The sequence below is a fragment of the Elgaria multicarinata genome, chromosome 2 (assembly GCF_023053635.1).
Source record: "Elgaria multicarinata webbii isolate HBS135686 ecotype San Diego chromosome 2, rElgMul1.1.pri, whole genome shotgun sequence".
Classification (NCBI taxonomy): Eukaryota; Metazoa; Chordata; class Lepidosauria; order Squamata; family Anguidae; genus Elgaria; species Elgaria multicarinata.
In genome coordinates this window covers 9284743-9299969 of record NC_086172.1, presented here as the reverse complement: position 1 = coordinate 9299969, position 15227 = coordinate 9284743, and the positions used below count along the sequence as shown (strand labels likewise).

The following is a 15227-nucleotide window of genomic DNA, read 5'->3' as shown; positions in this document are numbered from 1 at the left end:
ATGTCCCGGGATCATCCCTGTGCGTCTAAGGGCTCATCTACACCAAGCAAGATATTCTACTATGGAAGCAGTATGAAAGCGGTATATAAAAGGCAGGAGCCACACTACTGCTTTATAGCGGTACTGAAGTGCACTGACAACTGTTGAGGTCCATGACATCTACATCAACCAGGATGTAACACCATGAGCGTAGCTAGACCTAAGGTTTATCCCAGGATTGTCCTGTGGTCAAACCTGTTCATCTAAGTGCCACACAGGGCATCCAGCACTCAGGCAGGGATGAACCCGGGATGATCCTGGGATAAACCTTAGGTCTAGCTACAGCCCATGAGAGCAGTATATGGTATGTGTCAATGGGCCCCAACAGTTGTCAGTGCACTTCAATACCGCTATACAGCAGTAGTGTGGCTCCTGCCTTTTATATACCACTTTCATGCCGCTTTCATAGTGGAATATCCTGCTTGGTGTAGATGAGTCCAGGAACATTTTCACAGAGGAAGGGATTTCAAATTCTGCACAAAACCTAGCTAATCAAACTATAGCTTCTTCTTCTTTTTGCCAGTCAAGGAAGCATGGGACTGAATATAGTATAATTATACTATATCTAAATAGTGTAATTATATCTGGAACATTAATTTTTTGGGGGGGAATTCAACTGTAGAAGCAATGGGAACAGGGTAAATAGATGGCACCTGCATCACTGGTATTAAGAACTAATTAATCAGATTGTGAAGCCAAGGATTTGCCATTGATGTGAGATTCAGGACAAACAGTGCAAAGCATATGAAATAACAACTTCTTCAACCCAAAGTTCAAGGCTTCAAGGCTTACTTACACCTTACCATTCCAGTTTAAAGACTCTTATTTTGCAGTACTATTCTTGTGGTTTAATGCTACCCGCTACTTTCTTGCAGCCACAAAAAAGTCTACCAGGATACAGTGGGCAAAATTTGAAGGGACTTTGGTGCAAGAACGTTTTGGAGAAATGTTATGTAGTTCTTCCGGGGATGGCGTGTGGGGTGGGTGGGATATTCCAGCTCATGAAAAGGGAGAAAGATAATTTTGAAAAATACAGATTCTTCAGCAGGCACCCAATACTTCATACCAACTTCAGAATGTCAGACTATTGCACTACGGGTGGAGTATAGTTCGTTGTCAAGAGACTACACGACACATAGCAAGCAGGAAGGAATTCTTCCATTAGTCGGTCTTCAGCATGTTGAAATTCAATGACAGAGTTCGCAGGATCATGGAGTGAAAATAAGCCACACTAGCTTATTTTCCCTCCATGATGGTGCAAACCCACACACTGTGTTCCTCATAACCCCCTCACCCCAAGCCTTGCTTAAGTGAAACTGTACAATATATCAGAACTACACTATGGCCTATGTACCGTGGTCTTTGGTACATAAACAGTAGTAAGGAAGCTATCACTTTCCTTCATCACTCATGGGGCTCAAATACATCAAGCAAATATTCCACTATAAAAGTGGTATGAAAGCGGTATATAAAAGGCAGGAGCCACACTATGGCTTTATAGTGGTATTGAAGTGCACTGACAACTGTTGGGACCCATGACACATACCATATACTACTTTCATACCACTTTCATAGTGCTATATCCTGCTTGGTGTAGATGTGTCAATGGGCCCCAACAGTTGTCAGTGCACTTCAGTACCACGATAAGGCAGTAGTGTGGCTCCTGCCTTTTATATACCGCTTTCATAGTGGAATATCCTGCTTGGTGTAGATGAGCCCATGGTATACACCATTATGTTTTAGCAAAAGTATATCCTCAACTGAATCCCCTTATAGGCCGTGAGAAATCTTTTTGACAAATGTTGCAGAAATCTCAGTCCAAACAAAGCGAGCAGAAAAGAGCATTGACATTACCGATCGAAAGGCTGCAACAATGAGATTTGATGGAAATAAGTTTCTGCAGGGGGGAAAAAGAAACCAAACACAAAAAACAAAGATTAGGATTTGACATCAGCTTATAAACTTAATTATTTATTTTTGCATTGGGACAATATTATTGCTATAGCGGGATTAAAGCATTAACAAGGCATTAACAAGGCACAATGCCATGTAATCAGTTTTTACATCAATATTATTAGGCCTGAGCCGACATGCTTGCCATTACAGAACATGCCATAGCAGAACATTATTAATGAATTAGTTGAATTAATGACTACTCTCTCCAAATGTCATGTGACATTTCCTACATTAAAATCCATTTGAAAAGAGAGAGAAAAAACTAAACATGATATGATCCACTCAGAGGAGGTCTATAAACCTCGTTTCCATCTCAGAATATGAACCTTAATTGATTCACAGACAGTTGCATATTATAATAAAAGACAGGCAATCCTGAGTATAAATAAAATGCTGCAGAAATCTACGGATCCCGATTACCAAGGTAGATGACCAATGGTTGAAAAAATGTGAGTAAACCGCACGAGAGCAATTTGATTTGGAAATAGTTCTAATTTCAGAGTTATGCTAAAGAAATTTGTTTTCCTTACTTCATTTTATAAATACAAATACACACTCATGAATGCATGGGGCGGAAATTCCTGTTATTTTTATTTATTTATTTATTTATTTATTACATTTTTATATTGCCCAATAGCCAAAGTTACATACGGAAACTCCCCAAATCTTGCTTGTTGCAGGAAAGACCAGAGTTGCAGGAAAGACCAGAGTTACATATGGACATCACACACGTAGTAAACATACAGACATCACACAAACATATGGACATTCATGCTCAATCAGGCCGTGAAAGACATCCACATGTTATGCATTTTCTACAAGCAACATCAGTGTGTATACATTTTATGATAAGTGTATTTGTGGTGCGTAGGTAGATAAATAAAGAGACAGACAACAATAGCTGGGTTTAAACAGGGCCACGTATTTATTTAACGATCTGCAAAGGGGGTTGAAAGCATGGCTTTCAGCATGGCTTTCAGGCATCCAGCATGGCCTGTTCACAGGTCCCTCTAGTTGGGTGAGCCATTCATGGCCCGTGGGCAGGCGCTGCACCATTCGTCTTCCCCAGGACCTGCCCCTTGTGGGTTAGGGGAGCCTTCCTTAGTCACCCCCAACTCAGACCGCCAGGTTCAGAGTGGGTGAGTAGGGTTGGCCCCAAAGGTAAGCCTGATCTCCCTAGGTAAAATGCTATTAACAAAGCCCCAACACTCAGCTTTCTAGGTCTTTCTCCTAAAACTGAAAACTGTTTCCTTCATTTCCTTTCACAGAAAACGCATATACATACCATGCCCCTGTGAGGGAGTCATTTTCTCTAACCATCTCCTAGCCCAGCGATGGGGAATCTTTTGTTGTTGTTGAGCGCCACATTCCCTTGGAGATAATCTCTCAGGGGCTGCATACTGGCAGTGATCAGGGCCAGAGCCAAAGTGCCACCACTTTGGCACTTTGTGGTCACCAGCCAGATCTACACCAAACAGGATATAACACTTTGAAAATGGGTTGAAAACTATATATGGAGTGTGTCATGGGCCCCAACAGTAGTCAAAACGGTTGTAAACTGTTTTAGAGCAGTAAACCCATCCCTCCCAACCCTCTCTCTCTCTCTCACACACACACACACACACTCCCATTCCACCTTTCCCAGTGGGCTGGCAAGTGACAAGCACCACTTAGGGAGCATCCCCCCTTCTCTCTCTGAAGAGACTGTCTCTTCTAAGATGACACTTATTGTGTCATCTTAGAAGATGCATGCTTTAAACCCAAGAAAATATACTTTTCCCCTTCCAGAACTCTCATCTTATTCATGTGCAAATTTGTACAGTTTTAATGGATTAAAACTCATTTGACCAATCAGTGAAAGATTTCCTTAATAAAGTGCAATTCCAATGATCAAGTGAAGAGTAATGTTATTGATTTTTTTTTTTACTCATCCTCTCAATTTTATTAACTCCTATACACTCCCATGATAGCAATGCTCATATTTTGGATAATTTGCTATACTCTATATTAACTGAAGCATAATGTTGCCTAATGTGGAGGTGACATGAGATACGGCCTTCTCTGTGGTGGCACCTGACTTTAGAATACCCTCCCCAAAGTGCTACTCCTGCAATCAACTTTATTGAAATGTTGGCATCACACTAAGAACCATCTGTTTTCCCAGGCATTTGTAAGTGGTTAGTTGCAATCAGTCTCGCTGTTGACTGTTTAATCAGTTTTATTATGTGTTTGTTTATTATATTTTAGTGCTGTTTTATTCTTGTTGTTTAAACATTGTTGTTCAGGGCCTAGGGATTTTTATGGAGGGTGGGGTATAACCAGAATGAAATAATTAAAATAAATAGTATAAGTTATGTGTACCATGTATACATACACATTAGGGATTTAAGTTCATGTGTGCATGTGAAAAACAAAATGGCCATATAAAGTATGGTTCATCCACCTAGCCATCAAATGATGTGCAGAATCCCTGAAGGGCTATCAAACAGAAGAGGGCAATAGGTTGTTTTCTGCTGTCCCAGAGGGCAGTACAAGATGTAACAGGCTTGAGTTATAGGAGAGTAGCTTTCAGCTGAACATTTCAATGGAACTTATTGATGGTAAGGAATGTTCAACGATTTAACCAATTACCTAGAGAGGTGGCGGGTTCTCCATCACTGGAGGTCTTCATACAAAGCCATCTGTTGTGAAGCTCTAACTATGGATTTCCTGCGGGGGGTTAGACGATGGACTACAACAAATTCTCCAACTATTTTATTCTATGATCTCTGTACTGGCACTTCCCAAATGCCTGAGAAGACGGGGGGAATGCAACAAAACAGCCACCAGAGAATCACATAATCTACCAAAAGCTGAGTCATACAGCAGCCAAGTTATATTGAGCAGGGAGACAGTTAGCATTAAGAAATTCCCTTTGAACATGTCTATAATGGCAGGAAGCATCACTGTACAAAGACTTCCTCACAGAGGATCATGGTGCAGCCTAGTACGGAGGACTAGGGGAGAGAAGAAATGAAATCCAACAGAGAGACAACTCAGAATGGTCATCAATCCTCTTCGAAATATGCCTTCCTGTTAAAGCCCCTGTTGGTTTGCCTTGAGTTGTGAGATGAAGGAGGCAGCATACAGAATCTTAGGCCGTAGCTAGACCTAAGGTTTATCCCAGGATTGTCCTGGGGTCAAACCTGTTCATCTAAGTGCCACACAGGGCATCCAGTGTTCAGGCAGGGACGAACCTGGGATGATCCTGGGATAAACCTTAGGTCTAGCTGTGGCCTTAGATTGGAAGGGATAAAAAGGCTACTTATCAGTCAATCCCTTCGCTACAGAATTAAGATGAATCTCACAAGCACAACTGCTGGAGGTGTAATGCATCTAATGCTTCTTTAATTCATATGTTTTGGCAATGTACCATAGTTGCCCCTTTTTGGGAGGAGGCAATAATAAGGATGAACTTTGTATTGAAATGATCTATAATATGGAACAATGTGGGGGACCTCCTAAATTACCTACCGGCTTCTTGGAAGTTAACACCTGGTCAGCGCAGATGGATCTTCAGAGCCCTTATGACAGCCAAAAGACTTATATTATCACATTGGAAGGACAAATTCACACCTGCCATAATGCAATGGATCGAGGACTTAATAACATTATCAACTTTTGAAAGGGTGTTATATAACTTGCAAGTGGATAAATACATGGATATCTGGTCTGCTTTTCTTAAATAGCTGAAAGAGAAAGGAAACCCCAGATAACAAGTGAGCAAAAAAAAAGGCCAAAGGCAAGGGGTGGAACCAGGAGTTGTGTGTCTGAAATCATTTATTATTGCTGACGCATTTCGGACTAATTCCAGTCCTTCATTTAGGCAATTCTTATAACAATTTAAAATCGCTTATCTCCTGAGTACTGGTGTTTCTTGAAACCTTTGTATAACTCTCTCCCTTTTTTTTAAATGAACAGTACACATGATGGAAATTGTTGATAAACCTATATATTTAATGTATGTTTTTCCCCGTTTTCACAATGTATTTTCTGTTATACTAGCTGTACCCAGCGTAACATATGCCGTTGTAGCCTATCTTAAAGTTTATTAATTAAACATCATCGAGGGGGCGCGGGCTGCTTGGAGGCCGCCGATACAGCGCCGTCTGGCAGACCTGGGGGGCAGGGAGGTCGGGGGAGGGGGAGTAGGTGTTCCCCTCTCCCCGGGGTTCCTGTCAGCCTTGGGCCACCCGCCCAGCTCGCATGAGATTAGGCCGGGGCCTCGGCTTGCAGGAGGCGAGCGGCCTCCTACCCGGCCACAAAGGGCCCTGGCCGTGCCTCGCTCATGCTGCGGACCGTGGCGCTGCCCCCTTCGTGGGGGGGGGGAGCAAAGAGGCAGAAAGGTGGGTAGGATTACCTTGGAAAGCCCGGAGGAGTCGGGCGAGTGGCTTAGGAACCTGTATCAGCTGACGTTACATGTTGTTACTGTCGCTTAGCAACCTGTATCAGCTGAAGCCTTTACGGAAACATACCTAAGCATTTTATATGTAGATAGATTTTGCCAATATTCACAATAAAAAAAGGGGGAAAGCTGAATCTCACAAACATACACCCTACCAAACCCACCTCCAGATCAGCCCACATAATCCAGAGCACACCGCACAACTGAGAGCAGGCGCAACACAGAAAATACACCAACAGAACAAACAGCTCCAGTTGGTCAGCAAGAAAATCTGAGATTAGATCTTTAAACAGTGGTGGGAATAAAAAATTGCAGGGTCTATTGTAGTCCAGAGAAAGTGAACCAGAAAACTTGGTATGACAAAAGGAGGAGCCATTATCTAAACCACAGATAAGCTGTCTAGTCTCCAGTTCGCTCTTCAATACACACTGCATGAACTTTCCCACAGCCATTGGGATATGCTAAAGTACACAACTGTCTAGAGAATTGCTCCTATCAGTATCTTCCAGTTTTTCTGTTGTTTCTTTACCCCTGCTTCACTGGAAATGAAGGGAATTCATTCAAACCTTTAAAGGTATCATTTTCTTTTAAATGTCATATGAATGCATATTGCAGATTTATTCCAGACAAGTACAATTAGATCATTGGGACTACTTGCATATTTCCTCCATGCAATCTAACTAGACATATAATAATAAGTTAAATCAGCAAAGTGCTATTCATGGTTGACCTTATTTCTTTCTATGTAAGACACTTATTAGCCTTTTTTTCTGTATGTATCCAAATCAACATTCATAAAACCACATAATACACATAAAGTGTGATATCCATGGTGAAAACAGTGCTAATGTAAATTACATTGTGCTAGCATAAGGACCTCTCATGTAACACCAATAGATGGTGCAACAAGTGTTCTGGGGAAACCTGTCGCACCAGCTAACATTATTCCCATTGCACTAGAGTGCAATTTACCTACGTTAGTGCAATGTAATTTATATTACTGCTCATGTCGAACCCTGCCCAATGCCTAATCTTAAAGCCATATCTGCTCTGCAGTGTCGTTTCATCCACTTTGGATGAAAGAGAGACAGGAATTGCAATGTACCACATTGCTCCTATGTGAAACAGGAACAGTACATTTTAAGCATGGTCAACTGGAGTCTCAATCCACTCCCACACAACATCATACCAGATCTCAAGGATCTGCTACATAAGGTTCTTTCAAGCAAACCTCCTTCAGCATTGCGTGAACTCTGAACAGCAAAGCTCCATTTATGCTTCACAGCTATTTGCCAACACTTTGTTGTATCAAGGTGCATAATAACATAGGGATGGATTCTGTCAAAGCTTCTGTTGCTTTTCATGCTACAATGAGAGGATTAAAGTGTTTTTTTTGCCCTTGACTCAGGTTTTGGGACTAAATCAGTGAGTTGACCTAAAGTTGCTGGCCCTTCAATCCCTGTCCAATTAAAAACATGCCTCTCATTAAAAGTCACTTGTTAACCAGGGAGTATAGCACGTGACCTCTTCACAGCAAGGCATTCTTAGCTTTTTGGCTGCTAAACCAAACCGTGTCTGATTGCAATGCATACAAATGCAAGCCGCACTCCACATATTTCAATTGCCAGGTATCTAAAGCTGCACTAAACTACAAGTGCGGACACCTTGTTCAGCTTGAGTAAATCTGACACTGGGCTGCACATAACATGTTTAGAACTGATGAACTGTCCACACAGAGGTCCCACACCACATTATTCTCCAAGTCAGAGAGTGTTGCTACATATTGCTATTGAAAACAATGTAATGCTATACCACAGCAACTCTGTAGATCTCTAGCATTTAGCAAGTTGTGTTTTAGCTCATGTCAGCCACTGACCTTAATAGGTTAGGTGGGAAAATATCATAGTAAGCCACAAACTATTTGTTGACTGTTCTGGATCAAGCAAATGCAGTTCTGGCAAATATGAATGTGAGTCATACAATTTCAAAGTCTCCATCAAATCCTGAATGTGTGTGTGTTTGTATAAAATTTCAAAGTCTCCATCAAATCCTGAGTGTGTGTGTGTTTGTATAAAATTTTTACTTGAAGATCTAACTTCTTTCAAAATTGATAGTATTTGTTAATTAAGGATTTCTTGGGGGGGGGGACTTGAAGCCCATGAACCTCCCTTCCCCTACAAAAGCTTAGCACTAATGTTTTCAAAGACACCATCCCCTTCTACTTTGAGTGGACAATACTTGCTGGGAGGGGTTAAAAAATGTTAAATCGTAAAATGGTACTAAAAGTCTATTTGCACCAAGGTGGATAAAAATCAATGATTTTTTAAAAAAAAATATCAAAAAAATCAGATTTGTAAAAATTTTAATCAGATTTTTTTTATTTAAATCGGATTTTTTTGATTTTAAAAAATGCTTTTTGAGGAAAATCTATCTAAAGATAGTTTTCTATTTAAGACATTATAGTCCAAAGGTTATTCATCATGAAATAAGGATTAGTTTTTAATGATGTAGCATGACGCTGTATATTCATGCAATGTTTAAATTTTTTGGTAAATGAATTCCATTCAGAATGCCATGCTCTTCCAGAGGTTTCTGTAAGATTATTGGGCAATTTTTCTATCTAGATTATCACAGATGCTTGGTTTTACAGTTCTCAAAACTGTCTGCAGAGATCACAGTCCCATTGTTCCTTTGCAAATCTATGTACACAGAATCAACCGCTTACCTCTTAAGTGCTAAGTTTAAAAAAAATCAATGAATAGAGTGAACTTGGGGGGGAGTCACATGACTAAATTGAGTCTTTCTGAGTAGTGATTTAAATCAAATTGATTTAAATCAAATCCACCCTGATTTGCGCTGACTGCACAGGCAGAACTCACCAAAGACATTCTATTTCGTTATGATGTTTAACAGTGCAGTTCTATGCATGGTTATTTATTCAGACGTAAGTCCTACTGTGTTCAATGGGGTCTACTCCTTAGCAAGCATGTTTAGGGTTACAGTCTTAAACTTTGACATGACTTTGTCAGTATAAATCGCTATGCCCCAATTCACAACTCGGGGACACAGACACAAGAAGCAATTCCAAAACTGTCCAGCTGGAACTAGACCAACCTTCCCTAACCTGGTACTCTCTAGATGTTTTGAGCTACACATCCCAGCATAGTCCAACACACTTGGGCCATAGCTAGACCTAAGGTTTATCCCTGGATTGTCCAGGGGTCAAACCTGTTCATCTAGGTGCCACACAGGGGATCCAGTGCTCAGGCAGGGGTGAACCCTGGATGATCCCAGGATAAACCTTAGGTCTAGCTGTGGCCCTGGAGAGCACCAGGTTGGGGTAGGCTGAACTAGAGGTACAAGAGTTGCATGACTGTCTCTGAAAACAGCAGCCCCACGTCACTGCCGCTTCTCTTCCAAAATAACAAATAATACACCAAAATATGTGAAGTAACAGCAGTTTCCCTGCCCCACCCCCGGGCAACAGATAATGATAATCCAATGAAGCTGATTGGTGGGAGATCAAATAAAAGGAAGGACTTCTTCACACAGCGCATAGCTAAATTATGGGATTCACTACCACAAGATGTAGTGATGGCCACCAATTTCGATGGCTTTAAAAGGGGGTTGGATAATTTCCTGGAGGAGAAGGCTATCAATAGCTACTAGCCCTGAGGGCTATGTGCATCCTCTAGTATCCAAGGCAGTAAACCTATATACACATTTGTTAGGGGAATATGGGCGGTAAGGTGCTGCTGCACCTGCTTGTGGGTTTCTGGTCAACAGCTTGTTGGCCACTGTGTGAACAAAGTGCTGGACTGGATAGACCCTTGCTCTGATCCAGCATGGCTCTTATTTCTTAATTTTTCAGTGCACAGACAACACATTGAGCATTGTGTTTTGTGAACTGTTTCCGGTAAGGAGTTGCCTTTACTAAAGATATCTAGCTGGCAATGAAAATGTCTAGTTCTCAGCTTCAATCAATTTAGTTCTTAGAGAAACAATTAAAACAAGAGGGAAAGAGCCCGTTCTTGCCATAGTTTCATCATATCATTAATAGCCAAGTAGACAAGAGCACTGACATAAGCAGACTGGACTTTGGACTTTGTTGCAAGCAAAACACCCCAAGTACCATCAGAGGTAAGACAGTGTATATTAGCCTTCCCCACCCTGGTGCCCTCCATGTGTTAGACTACAACTCCCATCAAACTCAGCCAAAACAGCCATGCTGGTTGATGTTGATGGGTGCTGTAGTCAAAAACATCTGGTGGGTTCCATGGTTGGGGAAGGCAGCTATATATGGAAGTGTGACTAATAGGCCTGGGCACTTCACTGAGTATGTAAATAAGGGTTATTGATTGGGCCCATGACTAAACCTGAAGGACCTAAAGCCCTTTGAAACATAAGCATACTTATGGAAGTTCAGGGAACACGGTGCCTTAAATTAACCATGCAATGCTTTGTGCAAAGCCAGAGCTGACAACCTTTTCCTTGAGCTCAGAGTTTGAAACCACTGCCTGTAACTTTTGAGTTTAGATTTATTTCCAACAAAGAGCATTTTGCCTTAAATAGGAACTAGGCGTTCTAACAGAACATGAGGCAGGCAGCACGAGCCCGCTTTTAGTACCACCCCACAAAGACACTGAGAGATCCAATCCTGCCTCTCTCATAGTGTGTCTAGTCTGTCCCCAAAGCAGTTAGGAAATAACATGACTGAAGCAGCTGCAGCTCTCAGCCTGAAAGACAACGCCTTTCGTAGGCCGTTCTGCCACAACAGAGATAAGCCATGAAAGGAACTCAGTAGAAAAAAATATGCCTAATTTGCTTATCCTAAAGAATATGCGAAGTAGAAAGTTGACAAACATCTTTTTTAAGTTTCTTGCTTTGGAACTAGAATGACAGTAACTGCCAAACTGTTGAAGTGCCCCCCGCCCTGGCTAGCCCTGTGCCTATGCCCATTTGTACAGAGGACTGGTCAAAACTCTCAACTGTTGGCCCCCATGTATGCAATTCATGGCAGTTTTTAAACGTAAGAAACAATTGTAACTGCCAATGCCCCCGTGTTCCTCCAACACCTTTTACTAGAATGTCTTCAGAAAACGTACATGCAGCTAGCCACTAAATTATTATAGGCATCAGAAATACAGAGCCGAATAAGAATTAATTTTAAAGCCAAACTTGTATTTCTTCTTTCCAAGCAGACACTGTCTGTTTGTCTTGTGAAATGGGCAATAGTCAATTTACGCAAACTGAAGTCTTTCCCCCTCCATTTGAGCGCTAAGAAAGTAAAGGCTGTTCTGCTTCCACAGTCAAGCACCATTTCGGGAGTCCTGTAAAGCAGAAGGGCCTTTCCAGAAAATGTAAAGCAGCAGAAAGCTGATCCGGAACCTTTTCTCAAAGGAGCATTTCTGTTGCACATTCCCAACATTACACCTACAATATTCTGTTCCTGAGGGAAAGCAGCACTCCCTCCAAATCATGCTTTCGTTGCTTTTGAGACTGCTATGTAAAATGATACATGATTGTTGTCATGGTCACTGGATGATGCAACATCATTCACTTGTGATAATCTATAATTGCTTCTCAGCTCCTCTTATCTTTTTCTAAGGTTTAAATGTCTTCAAGGCTGAGTTCTCTCTTGCTGCACCATTCAACCATGGGAGCAGAACAGCTGTGTATAGATAGTTAAAGGCAATGAAAGGTTATATTGCTTAATATCCCACTATTTCATGACCATTTTTCTTTTTTAAATTAAAGACTTTTAAAAAACCCTTTTAAAGAGGTTTTCGAAGACTGCACAGTTTCCTTCTTTGCAGAAAAGTACAACACATCTTTGAATGAATAAGTTCAAACTACCCTTTGTGCAATGTACTGTAAAACCTATTTACATTTTCATTATTCTCTTTTTTTTTTTTTAAATGAACAGTACAATGAGCCCCAATGAAAACACTGGTATAGTTACCAAAATAATTTGTGTTGAAATAGGTAAGCTGTTCCCTCAACTTTCTCAGACATGTTTTGCATTTTTCTCAGAGTTTACTAGTGATACAAATTCACCTGTGTACACGTGGCCAAAGTATTCGCTATTGGTGTTCATATCGGCTATTGGGTGGTATAGCAATGCAATAAATAAATAAATATCCCCAAAGCAGTCTCTAAGCAGTCTATTATAGTCTCCGCAATTTGAGTGTGATTAATGAATATTAAGCAAGCTATTAAAGTACTAATTAGGTCTAGATCTCATCAGCAACCTGGATAGGAGCACACCCATGTAAGAGCAGCATATAAGCATAACATATTTTGCAAAAGTAAGTTAAAAATCCTTTGCAGCAAATATCCCCCTTAAAAACTAACAGATTAATTGTGGCATGTTTTCAAGGGCCCAGTGGATTTTGTCACATAAATGAAGTGTCATCCTCAGTTAGCAGCTATTCTATATCTATCCATCCATTTGTACACACATATTCACACGCAGAGGTATAGAGGGGGGAAATTAAATATACAAAGTACAGTCTGTAAGGTTCTTACAAAGAGTTTTGAAGCGGTTACAAGGTAAATAGAGTGACCATTCACATGTGAATCATCACATATTTGGGCTCTGCATAGAAATGTTGCAGGCTATACCTTGTGAATTTCATGGCCTTCTGGTCCCTCTGTTTACATATTTTTCTCTATATCTGTGTATGCTTATAGCTATCTGCCAACTGCATCTGATGAAGTGGGCTCCAATTAAACTTTTTATGCCACAATACATCTGTTAGTCTTTAAGGTGCCCAATAATTCCATCATTCTCTGGAGTGATCATGAAAACAAAATGCTTCTTTCGTCTAAATGGATTTTTGACTATGTAACACTTCTTGAAGAGCTTGTTCCTGTATGGTATTGGTCACTTGAGACTTCTGACTGTGCAATGGCCACATGTCTAGAAACACGCTCACCGATCTTTAAGCAATTATCTCAGTCATTCATGGTCACTCAGAATTTGCCAATAACAGACCCTAGCTCACCAGCTGCAAAAGACCATGCATTATAAAGACCATGGCCATAGCTAGACCTAAGGTTTATCTCTGGATCATCCAGGGGTCAAACCTGTTCATCTAGGTGACACACAGGGTATCCAGTGCTCAGGCAGGGGCGAACCCTGGATGATCCCAGGATAAACCTTAGGTCTAGCTGTGGCCTATGTGTTGGTTTCTAACTTTTAACAAACCCTCGGGTATTAAGGTTCAATGGCCAAGTATTTGGTGCGTGCGCCTGCTTTTTCTCACCTACACAACTGGCTAGGATCTAGAGGCATCAGGCATGCCTGAAGCTCCACAGAGCTCTGAATCAGGCAGTGGAAGAAGAGTGTCACTACAGGGTTGGCAGTTATTCATTTGCTTCAGCCTCCTGACCAGGGTTCACGGAGAGAAAAAGCCCAGCCCACCTCCTTACCTCGCCAGGTCCAGGAAGGAGTCCACGGTCTCCTTCGTGACGGGCATGGCTTCGTCCAAGCCCAGCTCATCCTTGTTAAGCGCCCCCGCACCAACCCCGGGTTTGATGATGAAGGCGAGGGCAATGGCGAGGGCCGAGGCCATCAGGGTGGTGACCAAGAAGTAGGAGATGGCGATGCCGCCCAGCTTGCCCAGCGACCGCGTGTCCAGGCTGGCAGCGCCAGAGACCAGGCTGCACACCACCAGCGGCAGGATGATCATCTTGAGCATGCGCAGCAGCATCTCTCCTGGGAAGGCCAGGTAGGAGACCTGAGCCTGGCTGAGGTGCAGGTGCCTCGCCAGAGAGCCCAGCGCCACGCCGGCCACTACCCCGGACACGGTCAAGATCACGATGCAGTTTTTCTTCAGGAAGCGCCCGAAGCCCCGCAGCTGGAAGAGCTTGAGGCGGGGTGGCTCGGCCCCGTCGTCTCCGCCTTCGAAGCCGGACACCACCGTGGGCTCCAGGTAGCCATTCCGGCTTTCGTTGGGCTTCTCCATGCCGGGCGGGCGCGGGCGGGCGCGAGGAAAGCGCTGGCGACAAGCGAGGAGACGCTGCCCGGACCGTTTGTGGGGTCTTGGGGAAGGATGACGCCCAGGCCGCCACCCGGGAGTCCTTCGGGGGCAGAAAGGAAGGACCGCAAGCCCCGAACCGCTACGCGCCCTCAGCGCGCACAGCGCCTTTTACGCACGGCAAGCAAGCAAGCAGGCTAACGCTGAGGCGCGCCGGGAAGCAGCAGCAGCAGCAGCGTCGCCCGCCCGCCCAGAGCAGGATGATGCAAGGCAAAGCCGGGCTGGCCTCAGCTTCTGCCTCCTCCAATCAGCGCCCCCTCCCCACGGCTACAGCGGCAGTCGAGGCGCCGACCCCCTTCCCTTTGGAACGGCGCGTTGCCTGTGAGGGGTTTTAAAGCAGAGCCTCTGAAAAGGAGCAGCGAGCGGGGCGGGGGCTGAGAGGGAGGAGCCGAGCGGTTTGCCCTGCGCCTTTTAATGTGCCGTTGGGGAGCAGGGCACTGAGGCGTAAAGGCTTTCTCCTCTTGGCCCCGTGCACAGGGGGGAAGGGGCCATTGAAGTTTTATTTTAGGTGCATCCATTCTCCTCCCTTCCCCCCCCCCCATAAATGGTGACAAGGCGGACAGCGATAGGCAAGGCAGACGGCGCACGTCATGCTCTATCTTAGGCTTATTGGGAGCACGCCTGCAGCAGGATAAAGCGGGATCCGAGGGGCACAATGGGCTGTACCATTTCAGGTGGAGGGGGGGGAACCCATTTTGCACGTTCCCTTCCTCACATCAAAAAAACAAACAAACCTATACGCAATT

General features: G+C 43.2%; 2 protein-coding genes across 2 annotated transcripts in view; both read right to left on the bottom strand.

Moving 5' to 3' along the window:
* The window catches only part of SLC1A4 (solute carrier family 1 member 4), a 38351-nt gene extending 23942 nt beyond the window's left edge, over positions 1 to 14409 (bottom strand). Inside the window, exons 1-2 of the mRNA XM_063115992.1 lie at positions 13874 to 14409; positions 1894 to 1936 (exon numbers count right to left, since the gene is read on the bottom strand). Of these exons, the coding sequence (XP_062972062.1) occupies positions 1894 to 1936; positions 13874 to 14409 (579 nt within the window). The remainder of the gene's footprint in view (positions 1 to 1893; positions 1937 to 13873) is intronic.
* ACTR2 (actin related protein 2) overlaps positions 1 to 15227 on the bottom strand; it is a 351444-nt gene that overhangs the window by 188680 nt on the left and 147537 nt on the right. The window lies entirely within an intron of this gene.